General features: G+C 42.6%; 1 protein-coding gene across 1 annotated transcript in view; it reads left to right on the top strand.

The window, feature by feature from the left end:
- Positions 1-17,005, top strand: part of slc37a2 (solute carrier family 37 member 2) — a 60,281-nt gene that overhangs the window by 30,962 nt on the left and 12,314 nt on the right. The window contains exons 7-13 of the mRNA XM_080182232.1: positions 2,969-3,135; positions 4,231-4,268; positions 5,891-6,043; positions 6,536-6,626; positions 10,064-10,126; positions 13,797-13,882; positions 16,351-16,399. Coding sequence (XP_080038358.1) covers positions 2,969-3,135; positions 4,231-4,268; positions 5,891-6,043; positions 6,536-6,626; positions 10,064-10,126; positions 13,797-13,882; positions 16,351-16,399 — 647 coding nt within the window. The remainder of the gene's footprint in view (positions 1-2,968; positions 3,136-4,230; positions 4,269-5,890; positions 6,044-6,535; positions 6,627-10,063; positions 10,127-13,796; positions 13,883-16,350; positions 16,400-17,005) is intronic.

Raw genomic sequence — 17,005 nt, 5'->3', positions numbered from 1 at the left:
CTTAAAGACACTCAATGACCTGACCTTCAGAGGTCTCTATGGCATGAATTCCATAGATTCACCACTCTCTCGGGCTGAAGAAATTCCTCCGCCTCCTTTTTTAAAGGAGCCTCCCCTCTGAGGTTGTGTTCTAGTCTCTCCGGCTAGTGGGAACATCCTCTCCAGGCCTGCCTAGGAACCAATTGACGCACAGTTTTGAAAGATTGAGTGTAAACCTTGCCTCAAAATTGGGTCAGAGTCTGCAGGGAAAGGAATGCAATCAAAGATATGGGATTTCAGTGAAGTGTCAAGATTAGAAAAGGTGGCAGTTCTGAAGAAGAATCATTTTGGACTCAGTGTTGCCCTGTTTCTCTCTCCTCAGATGCAACCAGACCTGAGGTTCTCCAACACTTTTTTCTGTTTCTAGATTAGAGAGGATTGGATTGTTCAGCTAAGTAGGGGAGGTTTAAGAGATGTGCAAAATTATGATTGATTTCAATAGAATTGTAGAAACCCTACAGTGCAGACAGAGGCCATTGAGTCTGCACTGACTACAATCCCACCCAGGCCCTACCTCCATATCCCTACTCGCTTACCCCCTTATTTCTCTAACCTATGCATCTTGGGACACTGAGGAGCAATTTTAGCATGGCCAATCAACCTAACCCGCACATCTTTGGACTGTGGGAGGAAACCCATGTAGACATGGGGAGAAGGTGCAAACTCCACACACAGTGACCCAAGCCAGGAATAGTAACCAGGGAGGAACTGTCTCTACTGGCACAAGGATCTGTAAACTGAACAAAAGGTGAGAATTTTGTTTGCAGAAGGAGCTGTGTATTAAAGGGTAATGAAGGCAGATTCGTTAGCTCATTTCAAAGGAAGTTGAATATAGACTTGAAGAATTTTCAGTGACAGTAATTCTTCCTGTTAAGATGGGTTAAATGGTTTCCTGTGTTGTATTTGAGGGTAGAAGAGTCCAAACACTAATATTTCCTTTTACTTTGAGGCGCAGCAATTCTTGCGATTTTGTTTAAAATTTAAGCAGAACTCCCACGTCTTAGAATCATAAAATCCCCATAGTGCCAAAGGAGACCATTCGGCCCATCAAGTCTACACTAACCACAATCCCACCAGGCTTTATTCCCATAACCCCACATATTTACCCTATTAATCTCCTGACGCTAAAGTCAATTTAACATGGCCAATCAACCTAACCTGCACGTCTTTAGACTGGGGAAGGAAACCCACGCAGACACGAATGTGCAAACTCCACACAGACAGTGACCTGAGTCCTTGGTGCTGTGAGGCAGCAGTGCTTACCACTGTTCCACTGTGCTGCCCATGTTATGTAATTCAAATCTCCCCCTCTTTTTGCACTTGCTTCCACACCCATCTCCCCTAGAGTTACAACTCGCGCACCATGTGGTGTAGTGAGTCAGAGCCAAACTTGGTCCCCTGTTCCATATCCAGTGTTAGTTGATATTAAGTAGGGGGTGAGAGTGCAACAATGACTTCAGAGTCACCACTGCTGGTGGGTGACTAATAATCTTGAGGAGTGTGTGTAGATAGTTAGTTAGGATTGCACGTGGGGTCTTGATCAAGCATTACCCTGGGAGACAGGAAACTGAACAATCTCCTGCACCAGGGCTTCAAAAACCCTGGGGCTAATTGTACTGCCCTCGCCTGATAGAGACCCACCAAGAACTGGCCCCAGTCTGTGGGACTGAACCAAGGGGAGAGCCAAAATTTGGTTTGACCAAGTGCTATCAATTTTATTATGGTCTCCACAGAGGCCAGAAGAACAGAATGATGCCAAAGTAAAACCAATTATCAAAATTTCATACTTCATTAAATAAAATCAACAAATTATATGCTAAGTATCAGATACATAGGGACCGACTCCAGCAGCAGTCATTCAAAGCTTTGATCTTCCTTGGAGAATTCTAGCTCTTTTTTTTGTTTCTTCAAGAATTTAGGCACCAATCCTCTGCCAGCTATCCCCTCACACGCACACTGCCAGAACCCCTCACGACAGTTCTAATCCATCAGTATTACCTTTTTTATCTGAATCCTCCGTGACCAGCCCCGTGCAGTGTATAACTAGTTCAGATCAGTAAATTCCTTTAATAGTAATAAAACCAGTTGTCTACCTATTGCCATATCCTGGATCCAGCCTTTTTCTTCAGCCTACCTGTACTGCACCAGTGGGCAATGAGCCTGGAACTTTTTTTTTAAATCCAATTTCAATTAGCTTAAGCTTCCCCAGAAACCTGAAGCTCTCTTCTAAAGTTGGGGTCCTACTCAAAAGTTTTGAAACCAGGGTGAGTGCACCTAACAGAACATTCTTCAAGTCATCTGTCTGATAACATGCATGTCCTCCTCCCTTTAGTCTGACAAACCAAGGAATCCATCACACAGTACATTTTTTAACTGTTTCTCCAGTAACTGTACAAATAGTATTTTGATATGGCAGCCAGGTGGTTTTGTCAGATCTCTGCTCATCTCCCTTGAGTCTAATGACTAGAATGTTGGTGACTTTGGCTCATAGGAACAGGAGTGCCCTGTGTTCCAAGTAAATCCTGGTTGAACTGTATCTTAATTCACTTTGGTTCCATATTCCAATGGCCTTTAAAAGAAAGAAGACTGGAATTTTTATTGCAATATCCAATTGATCCAGGGCCTCAGCTGCTTTCTCTTGGGGGTGTTCCAGATTGACGTTGTGGTCCCTGTGTTTAGTAGCTTCCCTTCAATGCAAAAGGAAACACCTCTCTGTAGCATATGCTGTCAGTACCCAGACGTTTGAGAAACTGTCGCTATAATCTTTGTCAATCAGAGTAGGTTTTGTGAAATCAGTATTACAAATGAGATCTTGTGATCATTCCAACTCTTCTTCCTTTCTCTTTTTTAATAAAAACATCCTTGCGGCTGTTTAAATGACGTCTTACACCACTTTTTTTTTTCTCCCCCATTCTATTTAACTCAACAGGAGAGGATTGATCATGGGAATCTGGAATTCTCACACGTCAGTTGGGAACATCCTGGGCTCCTTGATCGCTGGGATATTTGTATCGTCAGCCTGGGGTTTATCATTCATTGTGCCTGGGGCTATCATCGCAGCAATGGGAATAGTTTGCTTCTTCTTTCTGGTGGAATGTAAGTGACATCTGTGTTTTGCATGTTGGGTGTTCTCCCAGCAACTATCTACCTACTTCTTGTGGTGCATTGGAATAGCAGCAAATGATACCATTGAACAGAAACTTTGGGCTCCTTTTTGGTATATTACTAATGCCAGTCAATTGCTACAGAGAATGGCTTTAGGCTTGTACCTAGATCCCGTCTTCCCCCACCTGCATTGTCTCGCTGAGGTGCGTATGGAACATTGTAGGGGAGGGGAAGGGAGGTCATGCTTTCTTGTTTTGAGGACAAGCAACTACCATTGTGTCCTTGGACAACACCACTTATTACAGCTTTAGAATAACCCCAATGGATGCTTGAGGTGCAATTTATTTTCCCTTGAGGTGCAGCAGGGAAAGTGGAAATAATTAATTTTTTTTTTTACCACCATCCCAGGAATCCAAAAGGTGGGATAGGACCACAATTTCCATTGGTGGCGCAGTGGTTAGCCAGGGACCTGAGAGAGATTCCCAGTTTGGGTCACTGTCTGTATGACATTCGCATGTTCTCCCCATGTCTGCGTGGGCTTCCTCCCACAGTCTGAAAAGATGTGCAGTTCAGGTGCACTGGCTATGCTAAATTTTCCCTCGGTACCTGAACAGGCACCAGAGTCTGGCGACTAAGATTTTCACAGTAACTTCATTAGTGTTAATGTCAGTCTACTTGTGACACAATTAAATAAACTTATGACAGGTCATGTGCAGGAGCTCTGAATGATGCTCATCATTGGCCTGGGTGGAAATCGTCATCTTTACAGCACAGGAGGCCATTCAGCCCATTGAGCTTGCAGTAACAACATTCCTGTAACCCCATATGTTTACCCTGTTAATCCCCCTGACAAAGGGGCAATTTGTTATGGTCAATCAACCTAACCCACCCAGAGGAAACCCACACACAGTCACCCAAGGCTAGAATTGAACCCAGGTCCCTGGTGCTAGGGCAGCAGTGTTAACCAACTGCCCAATGGAACGCTTTCTGGATTGACTGGTGTGTTAACTTTGAAAGGTTTTATTGATGATTGTGTCTTAGTGTTTCCGAATTAACAAATACAAAATCATTCCTGTCTTTTCTCAGACCCTGAAGATGTTGGTTGCTCCCCACCCAAACACCATGTAAGTAAATCGCCTATTTTAACTGTTCACCATTAAGACAGTAATGTTGTTGATTTATAGACTGGGTGAGGTGCTAAACCTAACCTTGTTATACTATTTATCCAGTGCTCAGCTGAGCTGTTCAGTTGTATGTTGTGATCTTTTGTCACCCTATGCTCAAGGATTATTTCCCGGTAGAAATGCAAAACCTGTTTTCCATTTGGGAGCTGCTTTGAGGAAGTGAAGATCTTCCCATTCCTTTCAGTCTGATTTCTGCAAAATTTGTTTTGGTTGGATCTGCTCGGGTGGTTTACATTTGTGCTGCCATCGGATCTGTTCACCTACCTTGATTAAATGTCAACCCTCCCTCTATCACAGTGCAGAAGGGGACTGTTTGGCCTATCCTGTCTGCACTGACTCTGAGGAACTTTGTGTATTCTCCTGCCTTTCTCCCATTGCACTTTTCAAAGAACAGCTGGATTCCTTTTTGACTGCCTGGATTGAAAAATGTGAACTTTTAAGTGTTTCTTTTGCAAATTCCTTCAATCTGGACCTTCTCGCTCTCGATCTTTCATGAGTGGGAAAGGTTTCTCCCTAATCTGACCAGACCCCTCTAGCGAAGTCCTCTTGGCCTTTTTTTAACCCCCAAGGAAAACAGTCCCAACTTCTCCAATCCAAGTTCCTCATTCCAGGAACCATTCTTGAGAATCTTTTTCTGTTTTTTTTCTCCAGCACCTTTTGCATTCATCCTAAAACTGTGGCATCCAGAACTGAACCCAGTACTCCAGATGAGTGCACTTCACCGCCTTGCTCTTTGTACTCTATACCCCTGTTATTAAAGCCTAGAATACTGCATGCTCTTTTTCTTTAAGCACTCAAACACTCCTGCCACCTACAATGACTTGTGCACATATACACCTCAGTCCCTCTGCTCCTGTAACCCCTTTCATGTTGTCCTTTTTTCTATTGTCTCCATGTTCCTTCTGAAAGTTGAATTGCTTTGCATTGAACTTCATCTGCCACCTGCCCACCTGTTGAAGTGGAAATTTTTCCTGCTTCTTATCTGTGATAGAGACTCAACAAAGTTCGTTCTAACAAAAGAAGTATCTTTATTTCCGAAAGACTGCATGCAGTATGTGGCAGAATCTTGGAAACAGAGCAGTCAGCACAAACTGATTCTATCCAAAAGACTGCGCCAACTACAAGAATCCATTCAATAGTTATACCTTTTTTCTTACATGACTTCAGGAATTCAGTTAGTAATACAAGCTGTAATACATCATTAATTGTGTTATGATCCAGTGACCTCTGAGACCTCTGTCTCATCAATTATATCATTATCTTGCCCTTTGAGGGGACAAAAAGGTTCTGTGATCTCTGATCATGTCTTGTTTTCTGATGTAATAAAAAGTTCTTTGACCCCTTCATCCCTGACCTTATCTAATTTCCTGTATGTTATCTCAGGGTATATGGAGTCAACCTTATCAAGACAGACTGAGGTCAAGCATTTGGCCTTCTCCTAGTTGTAGTCATTTCTTCGGTTATTCAGAGTCAGTTTTACAGTTGCTCTGGCATTTGAGTAGCTTGGTCAGCTTTCCTTATTTCATACCAAATACGAATGGGTTTCTTTGCTGGTATTACAGGATCAACGGGAGCAAGAGCCATTGATACGCCACGATAGCATGGAGGAGATTTTTACCAATCCCAGTGATACAGAAAATGAAGGCACCAATCACCCCAGCAACCACACTGAGGAACCTTCTGCAATTAGCTTCTTGGGGGCACTCAAAATACCCGTGAGTACGAAAGTCCCTGGCCAGTTCACCGAGTGCCAGTGAATCCTGTGTCTAAATGATGGTGCTTATGCCCTTGAGTTGAGAAGTTGGGTGTACAACTTTTCCTTTTTGAGCTCAAATAAATTTGGATTATCCAAGCTGTTTAGTAAGCTCAATTTTAAACATGGCCAAATGGAAATGTAGTGCTAAAAATATTTGAATAAATGGTTAATTTGAATTGGTCAAGATGTGTGCATGATATAGTTTCCTTTTTTGGGGCTTTTGCATCTGCTTAGGCTATTTTGTGGGTTGGTGTTCATTTTGTGTCCATTTCTTCTGCCTTATCTGAATGGCAATTATTGAAAGGATTGGAACTGGCTAGATAAATCTAAAACCCTAAAATGATAAGCATAGATTATATTGTATTTAAAATGAGTGGCAGCAATGTGAGTAAAGGAAACTTTTTCAAATAGTCTTTTGTGGACTAATGAACCCTGTTTTTATCCATTTCAGGGTGTGATTGAGTTCTCACTGTCTTTACTCTTTGCCAAGTTGGTCAGTTACACATTCCTGTTCTGGCTGCCTCTCTACATTTCCTCTGTTGGTAAGTCACCATTTTCAAATAAAAAAAACATCAATTGCACAACACTTAACTAGTTCCAATCTTTATCTGCAACGTAGATGCATGACAATGATGGTCTAACATTATCACTGTAGATTATTGGATAGGGAAGTGATTTGGCACAGATTAAAATACTGGTGAGTGGATTAATGTGGACAAAATTCCCCTTCATTCAAAGCATTCCTCATCCACTGATATGAGTATGTCTGATAAACAGACTGCAGATACAATCGTAATTTTTTATTTAAAAAAAGACACAGATGCTTTTTGTAAGACCAATTTAACTTTGATCAAACTCTCTAACCCAACACTTCAACTTGCCTGAATTGTAGCCCATTCCAATAGTACAATCTGACAGTTCAGCTCAATGAATGCAGCTCTAACAACACTCTAAGCTCAACACCATCCAGGACAAAGCAACCTGCTTGACTGGCATCCCTTCCACAAACGTTTACTCCCTTCACCACCTCCAGTGCACAGTAGCAGCAGCGTGTCCCATCTGCAAAACACACTGCAGGCCAAACAGTGTGGGAGCAGATTAGTGGGAATGAGAACTAAACTAACTTCAGGATTTTTCTGAACCTTGCACTGCAATGGTTAAATGCCAAATTATTCCATGTCCCCTGACATCCCTATCACCATTTGTGCCTTGCTAATGGTGGCCATACTATTCCCAACATCCTGCTTGGAATGTGTATCAAAACAAAATGGTTAAATCTCCAGAATTAGTGTCTACTTGACATACCTATCCTTTCCTGTTTCATAGGAATTAGGAGCAGAAGTTGGCACTTCAGCCCTTCAAGCTTGCTCTGCCACTCAATCAGACCATGGCTGATCTCTCCCTGGTCTCAAATCCACCTGTTTCCCTTATCCCTTTTTCTTCTATTAGAAATGTATCTATCGCCATTCAACAATTTAGACTCTGCCGTGTTCTGGGGCAGTGAGTTTATGTTCACCATCCTCTGCAGTACTTTGTCCTCATCTGTGTTAAATCTATCACCCCCTCCATGTATACCTGTGACCTCTTGTTCAGGATTGTCCCAAAGGGGAAACATTTTGGTCTGCATTTACTTTATCAATCCCTTTTTAGTATTTTATACACCTCAGCCACATCCCCTCTCATCCTTCTAAACTCCAGCGAGTATTGTCTAATCTCTCCTCCTCCGTCAACTCTTTTTCATCCCCAGAATCAATCTGGTGACCCTCCTCTGAACTGCCTCTGATGCCACTACACCCATCCTCCATTAAGGAGACTAAAACTGGCCAGTATTCCAGATGTGGTCTCACCAACACCCTGTACAATACTTCACTTCTTCTTCTCTACTTTTATACTCCAGTCCATTAGCAATAAATACCAACATCTCATTTGCCTCTTATTACATGCTTCACCTGAGTACCAACTCTGATTCATGAACAAAGACACCAGATCCCTCCACCCGAATGCATTTTGAATCTGCTTTCCATTTAGATGATTTGCTTTTCTATTTTTTGGCCAAAATGGATGAACCTCACACACTTATCCACATTAAACTCCATCTACCAAATTTTGGCCCATTGTCCTAGCCTATCTATTTCCATCTGTAAAATCCTTTATATCCTCCTCCTGCCTGTTTTTTCCCACCTACATCTGCAAATTTTGCTATGTTCCAGTCTATCCCTGCTTGTGGATCATTTTACATACATTTGAGGACTAACCCCTGTGACACCCCACTAATTACACTTCACCAGCCAGAGAAGGGCCCATTTATCCTGACCCTCTGCTTTCTGTCAGTCAGCCAACCCTTAATCCCATCTGGTATTCTGCTCATGTCTCCCAGCAATCTCACCTTCTGGATCAGTTTCCTTTCTGTTGACAGTCTACGAAACCAGCATTTTAAATATAGAAATTCTCTCTTCTTTGTTGCATTTGAAGCTCTGTAACCTTCTGTCAATCATTTCTCTGTGCCCTGACAAAAAACCTCTTGGTCCTGAGATTTCCTGCTGGGTTAGTTTCATTTTGGCCTCAAATTTGTTAAATCGACACAAGATGTAACAACAGGATTTGAAACACCAATTTATGGTTGGAAAATAAATAGATTTGTGCCATTGTTATGCTAACTTTGAAAGGAGATTCTGGTATTGGCATCACTCAACAACTCCGCCCCCCCCTGGACTGAACGTTGGGAGTTTCACCTAATGATGCTTCTTTGCAAGCTGTCAAGGAGACCCTCTCCCCGTCCCCAACAACTTGCTTCTAATTTAACAGGCTATTGTGTCCCAATCTGAGACTATTTCCACAAATTGAAAATCGAGTTTCTTGCAGCTGGTGGGTACAGAGACTGAATCTAAAAAGTTCACTATAGATAAAACTCATTCTGAGCTGTACTCATTGCCTTTTTAAACAAATAGAATCATTTTTTTAAAATGCAACATATGTTAACTGGGGTTGTGGGGGTGGGGTACTCTTTAAAACCAGTGCAATTTGTTCTCTAATCTATACTTGCATTCAAAGCTAAAATCTTTGCCACCCGCCCCATGTTGTCTCCTTGTTCTTGACATTTCAACTATCAGCTTCAATTCAAATGCCTCTATCAAACTGTCCCATAATAATCATAGAATCCCTTCAGTGTGTGAGGAGGCCATTCAGTCCATTGAGACTGCACTGACCACAATGCCATCCAAGCCCTATCCCTGACACCAAGGTCACCTTAGCATGGCGAATCCACCTAACCTGCACATCTTTGAACTGTGGGAGGAAACTGCAGCACCTGGAGTGAACACACAGACATGGGGAACAACATGCAAACTCCATGCAGACAGTGACCTGGTTCCCCGGTGCAGTGAGATAGCAGTGCTCACCACTGTGTTACCATGCCACCAATGTTCCTTGTCCTAATGAAAACAGATCCTAATAATGTGGCTAAGATGGGAAACTGAAAGGACTGTGACCAGGCTACCTCTATCTTGTGGGTTGTTGTTGTTAGTAACACCTTCAATAAGGAAGGAAGCCTTTTGCTTTTATAACTATTTCATGACTAAAACTCAGATGTTTAAAATATGTCAACCAATCTGCACACTGCAAACTCCCACAAACAATGTAATAATGAATAGATCTATTTTCGTGATGTACACTGGGGCTAAATATTGGCCACAATACTGGGCTAACTCATCTGCTCTACATCACATAGCCCAGTGGATTTTCCCATCTACCTGCGAGCAGATCTGGTGTTGATTTACCATCTTGTGGGTTGACGGGATGACGCTCCCTCAGTACTACAGTTTAATAACAGCTTCGGTTGTGCTCAAGTCTGTGGAGTTGAAGGGCTCTAGCTACTAAACCACAGCCTGACACTTCCTGCACATCTTAACATAATCTTATGTTGATTTATTATAGCTTCTAACAAATGGGTTTTATCAAATTTATTTTCTTTCTGTTTCAGGCCATCTGAATCCCAAAGCTGCAGGTGATATCTCAACACTGTTTGATGTTGGTGGCATTCTTGGTATGTTTGAGTAGATGCATTAGGGACGTGGCGGCATTTGGTATTATGTTCACTGATGATAGTCACTGAACAGAAATTGCCTGTTTCAACTTCCTATTTCCGTTGCTGTGTGCATATTTTCACATCAGATTTGGGTCAGACCTATTTATATATTCTGGCACCTTTTCCTGTAGATTATAAAGTTCATTTTCCACATCTGTTGGTGCTGCATTTGTCATTGTGGATGGTTCTTACAATTAGCTGGGCAATGGCACAGTAAAGATGCTACACTTGGCTTCCATTCCCTGTAGTGTAAGGGTGCAGAATTGGTAGTAGCTGGTGAGAACAGAACAGACTCCACTGAAGTGCTGCCTGCTCATCACATTTTCACCTCTGGCAGGGTTCCCACTCATGCCATTAGCTTTCCAATATTGAACTCTACTGTTCAAAGAACAATACCGCATGGGAAACAGGCCCTTTGGCCCAACGAGCCTGCGCCGCCATTTCAACAATGTGCTTTTCCTCCTCCACCCTTGAACCATGTCAATGCTTATGGTACCCCCATTGGAAACCAGATTAAGGGGAGAATAATTTGGGGACAATTTGTTACACCAATCAGCCTAAGAGCACATCTTTGGGGTGTGGGAGGAAACCAAAGCACCCAGAGGAAACCCACACAACCACAAGGAGAATGCGCAAACTCCCACAGATACTGGCCCACATCCATGTATCTGCGCAGCAAGCAGTGATAGTCACTGAGCTATCGTGGTGCCCATCTGCTGGTCCAGTTTAAGTGTACACAAACGACGAAGTACTAGGCTACACAACATCCAAGAGCAGCCCACGCATGACCCACTGCATACATGCCCATCGTTAGACAACAAGGTGGACCAATCATACCAGAATAGGAATCCAAGATCATCGATGAAATCCAGCATCAACTTCACTGTGCCAGTACAGTCCTCAACACCTGAGGAACAGATTGTTCAAATTCTGAGACCTCAATTCCAGCCCCAAGCTCTGGTCTACAGAACAGTTATGGCTCCCACCTCTTGTATGCATCGGAAACACAGACAATGTACAGTAGTCATCTCAAATCCCTGGAGAGATATCATCAACATTGCATCTGCAAATCCACTGGCAGGATGGGTGTACCATTGAGTGTTCCCTCCCAGGCTGATATCAAGGCACTGGGCATGCTCGAGCAGCTGCTGTGTGTGGGTAACATTGTCCACATGCCCCACACCAGTGCTCTACTTGGAGCTCTGTAATGTCAAGCAGAGGAAACATTGCAAGGACAATCTGTGAAAGCCTCCCTGAATAAAGTCAACATCCCCAGTGACATGGAAATCACTTGCCTTGGAGCACAAATTTGGATACAAAGCATCCACTAAGATGCCAGTCACCTCGAGTGTCACTGGGTAAAGCACATGGAGGCCAAACAAACAGAGTGCAGAATCCAGAGCATCCCACCCACCCACTCTGCCAAACCTGTGGCCAAGTCTGCAGCTCCAAGATTGGACAATTTTAAGCCACTGCAGAACCCACCTCCCCAGAGTGCAAGTCCTCTTTGATCCAGAGAGACTGTTGGAGAAGGAATTGGAAACACAGACACGGGTAGTCAATGACTTCAGCAAGCTGACATTGGCATGTGACTGGTTAGAGCACTGAGTTGCAATTACTGATTGGCACGGAATTAGATTACAGAACCTTTTACCTGTGAGCATTGGCCATGTCAGTAAAATATCAGGAGAATCTATTTACAGTGCAAATTGTACATGGTAATTTGAGACGGATTGGTTTGCTGAGTTGCTTTGATAAACCTCATTCAGTAGAGTTCAAGATATAGTACATTAATCATTGACCTTGGCTTTCAACCAATTGAGTTGCAGTCAGCATTATTCATGTGTAAGTCCTTGTTCAGCAAGTATCCTGCACTACCTGCTGTCTGAGCTTGGCTATGGTAGATCATTTTCAATGTGTTATCAGTCTAGCTTTCCAGGTGCCCAGTAATTTTTATTTACAGGTGTGCTCCAAGTCCAAAAGACTGGTGGCTCCTTGCTATCAAAGCTAATTAGGAGCAGTGTCATTAACAATTGCACAGTGCAATCTTATCAGTTTTGATCTCATTTGAATGGCAAAGCTGGCCTGATGGGTCAAATGGCTTACTTCTACTCCTATGTCTTGTGGTCCAGGAACAAAACTTGCTAAACAATGGATTATTTCTTAAACTGTATCCTTTGGGGTAGTGTAGTTCCAAACTCCTTATGGCATTATCCATCAAGTGACCTAATTAATATCAAACTAATATTGCATTATAGAAATGAGTCACAGGCCAAAGTTTATCCTGCACATAAATAATGATTAAAGTCATTTATTTATCTTCCCTTTTTACCTTCCTACCCAACTTGACTTTGAACGCCTTGGCCCTTGATCCACAAGTGAATTCCACAGCTCTCAACTCTTGTGTTTAGAACTTTGTCCTAAATATATTTAATCTTGTGTCTCTTGACTCCTTTTTCCATCATTTCAACTTAATGGGAATTGTCTGCTTATGCCCACACTGCCCAATCCTTTCATACTGGGTAACCTGCAGTTTTTTAAAGAGAGCCTTAATTTATTTCCAAGTCTTAATGAACTATTGTCTCTGATCGGGCAGCACCCTATTTAATCCATGTGTTCTCAATATGTTTCTGAAACTGTCAGGAGAATCTATTTACAGTGCAAATTGCAATGCCATAATTGTCTAATTTAAGGTTTCTCGCAAGTTCATAGTTTTTGCTTGACTTGTGTACACTTGTGCTTCTTTGCAATAAATTAGTTACTTCTAAAAACAACTCTTGACCAGCAGTGCTGCCTTGATAGTTAGTCCCTACAAATCTATCTTACACTTCCTTTCACCTAAGCCTATTTCCATTGAGTAGTTTTCTTTAAATCACAATCTTAGTGATGGCACACTATGGGTTTTATCACTACCCACTGTGGTATTATCACTAGACTATCAGCTAATGTTCTGGGGACCCAGGTTCAAACCCACCACGACAGATGGTGGAATTGGATATATTCTAGAAGACCTGGATCTCATTTTCGTTTAATCCATAACCATTTATTTATGGCACAGAAAGAGGCTATTCAGCCCATAATCTGTGCTAGCTCTCTGCAGAGCGATTTCAACCAATCCCACTCTCTTGCTGGATCCCTCATAGTCCTGCACCAGTTTTCCTTCCGAAAAATTACTTGTTTCTACCCTTTGGACGGTGTTCCAGGTCATTGCCATTTGCTGCCTTTAAACAAAAGTCTGAGTTGCCTTCCTCCCTATCCATTGCTTAAGGGGATTTACCCAGTAACTCCATTGTGGTGTTAATGTAAGCCTACTTGTGACACTAATAAACTTAATAAATTAAAACTATGTCTGCAATTAACTTGCCTTAAATCTTTTATGTCACGCTCAACTATTTCAGTATTCTCCTTTTTTTTTGCCTGGTTTTTAAAAAAAAAACTTTTCAACACATTTCTCTTGATGGCTTTAATATTTCCCTCTTCACTTCCACCCCCCACCCCTCCCAAAAATCCCTAGACCATGAGATGTTTCATTCTTGTCATCTGGTTAAGATGTGGTTGGTTACTGTACATGGTAACTTTCTCAGTGTTGCTGGGCAGATTTCTTCACTGCTTCTTTTTGTCCGTGTAGGTGGGGTTCTGGCTGGGATCATCTCCGATTACACCGGTGGGAGAGCCACCACCTGCTGGATTATGCTGATTGCTGCAGCTCCGATGGTAAGGGTGGTTCTGGGGTGTGGGGGAAAACACTGAGCAGTTTGATGTGACAGTAATGGTGTAGCCACAAGAACTCTTCTGAAGGGTCACTATCCAAAGAACAATACAGCACAGGAACAAGCCCCCAGTTCTCCAAGCCTGCACTGATCACGTGTTCCTAAATAGACCATCCATTTGTATCCTTCTATTCCCAGTCTGTTCTATTCCCAGTTTGATCCATCTGCATCCAGGAGTGCGCCAGGGATTATTTAAATGTGATTCATGAATGTACAACACTAACTGATCCTCCTTTTAGGGTGAAACTTAGGTAATTTATCCCCTTGGCTCCTTTTTTTGATCTGGGACCCACAGTTTACTGAGAATCTGTACACCCTCCTTGTGCACCTGCAAAGCCCCTGTGCACAAATTCAGAATCTCGTGCAGTTCTGTATCAATATCTAGGTAGAAAGTGGAAAAGGCAAGTAGTCAGACAATCTATCCCATGTGCATTATTAATATTGAATGCACTTTTATGATCTGTCTTAAACCATGTTGATTCAGGAGAGGAAAAGCCTTTGCAACTCTCAGATGTGTAAATATAAGGTTATTTTCTGATCAATTGCAACTGGTGTTTAATTTGGGAAAAGATTGAGCAAAATCTCAGATCTTCTGGACTTCCCCTTAACTCGGTGGTCTTTTTCCTTAGTAAACTAGCTGAAAACAGCCACCGTAAATAGTATGCTGCAAAAATACTGCAGATGCTGGAAATTGAATAAAAACAGAAATTAAAAATCAGCAGGTTGAGCAGCATCTAGGGACAAACAGTTGAGCGTTTCAGATCACTGACATTTTTGACTGATTGTTTTTTAATCCATCGTGGGGCTGGATCTTAACTCATGGTGGGAAAGGATCTGGGAATTGGTTTGAGGTTGAGTCTGGAAGAATGTGATTCCTGGAGGTGCTGCTGGATTTAGTAGGAGGATGAGATTTTCTTTCTCCTTTGATGTGATTCATTTAAAAATCTTCAGTAAATGTCAGATTATCCATCTTCTGCTCAGGCCCTGCTGTTTCTGGTTTTTTTTTGTACTGGGCAAAAAAAAAGTTGGAACTCAACTAACATTCCAACAGTGGAAGCTAAACTGAGTGCAATTCCCCCTCTTTCTTTCCTTCTGTCTCACCCCCTCCACCCCTACCCCAACTGCTTCCCCCTCAGTAACACTGGGGTATCTTCTGGCATCCAGTCTTGGTTGAAGCGTTGGCCAATGCCTGGGAGCATGTCTCCTCCCCAGAATGATTCGACACATAGGGATGCTGAAGGAGTGAAAAGTCTTCTAAAATTGGGAGCTTGGATACTTTGATTTTTTTTTTGCTTGTACATATAATTCCCAATGGCAATATTTGCAATCCTACTCCAGCTAGAGGTTGGTGGATGTTTTTAAAAACTGAGCACATATAGATGCATGAGTCGGCTATTCAGCCCGCTCCACCATATTTTGATCATGGAATTCAATATCACGATTTTCACACACACCCATATCCCTTGATTCCTTTAACCCGCAAGAGCTATATCTAATTCCTTCTTGAAATCAGACAACATTTATGGCCTCAACTACTTTCTGTGGGAGTGAATTCCACACATTCACCACCCTCTGGGTGAAGAAATTTCTCCTCGCCTCAGTTCTAGAAGGTTTACCCCGTACCCTCAAACTATAACCCCTAGTTCTGGACTCCCTCACCATTGGGAACATTCTTTGAGTCCACCCTGTCTAACCCTATTAGAATTTTATAAGTTTCTGTGAGACCCCCCTCTCGCTCTTCCAAACTCCAGTAAATATAATTATAACCAATTTAGTTTCTCCTCATATGACAGACCTGCCATCCCAGGAATCAGCCTGGTAAATCTTCACTGTACTCCCTCCTATAGCAAGGACGTCCTTCCTCTGATAAGGACAACAAAACTGAACACAATACTTCAGGTGCGGCCTCACCAACACCCTACACGATTGCAGCAAAACATCCCTATTCCTGTATTCGCATCCATTCACTATGAAGACCAGTTTACCATTTTGCCGCCTATATTGCCTGCTGTACCTGCGCACTTTCTCCCGGCGACTGATGCACAAGGACTCCAAGGCCTTGTCGAGTATCCAAATGAAAGAGAATCTGACAACAAAAGTTGAGGGCAGAGGTTCCTTAATTCTGACCTTAAGAGGTTGAGGTGGGGCAAGTGGTCAATGCTCCCAGAACATACCAGAAATGTGCATTACCAGCCAGGTGCCATGATTTTGCTCTCAATAGATGAGAAATAACAAACTTGGGACTGCGTGGTTTCATGACATTTGTGTAACATGTTTTAGGAGCACCAAGATTAAATTTGTAACTCTTCAAGAGCAGTTTTGCCAGCTCTAGTTCTGTCGTCCTGTAATAGAATGATCTGAAAAGGTTGTGAATATTTTTACAACTGTTGTTTTTTTTTCCCTCCCCTCCAGCTGTTTGTTTATAACTACATTGGGAGAAATGGACTGGCAACAATTATAGGTGAGTGGCTTGAAGTGCGAGTTATGAGAAGTCATTTTGTTTCCCCATATTCTGAGGGCTAGTTGTTTCAGAATTAGAATGTTGCTGACGTCACTTTCCAGTTAACTCGTCTCTCCTGAAAGGCTGACTTGTGCTGATCTGTCCCTGTGCCTCCCACGGTTAGACACTCCAAGAATTAAATGGGTAGCCCAGCAAAGCGCTCCTCTGCCCTAGAAGAGAACGTCACCACCATATCCTCAACCCTTTCTCCTATATATACTTGCCTAGCTTCCCGTAATGTCGTTTGCTTCAACCACACGTGGTAGTGAGTTTCCTTCTTTCATCGAACATTACAGTGCAGTACAGGCCCTTTGGCCCTCGATGTTGTTCTGACCAGTGGAATGAATCTAATGACCCTCTAAACTAAACTATTCCAATATTATCCATATGCCTATCCACTGACCATTTGAATGCCCTCAAAGTTGGCGAGTCCACAATTGCTGCAGGCAGGGCATTCCATGCCCTTACTACCCTCTGAGTACCCTCTCAGTGAAGGATTTCTCTTCCTTTTTGGACCTGTTGCCTCTGGTTTCCCCGTTTTTGGCTGTGATGTAATTGTGACCTGCC

This window comes from Carcharhinus amblyrhynchos, unplaced genomic scaffold, assembly GCF_965287045.1.
Source record: "Carcharhinus amblyrhynchos unplaced genomic scaffold, sCarAmb.v2.hapA scaffold_49, whole genome shotgun sequence".
NCBI classification, from domain to species: Eukaryota; Metazoa; Chordata; class Chondrichthyes; order Carcharhiniformes; family Carcharhinidae; genus Carcharhinus; species Carcharhinus amblyrhynchos.
The sequence above is the reverse complement of the archived record's forward strand: the minus strand, read 5'-3'. Positions and strand labels throughout refer to the sequence as shown.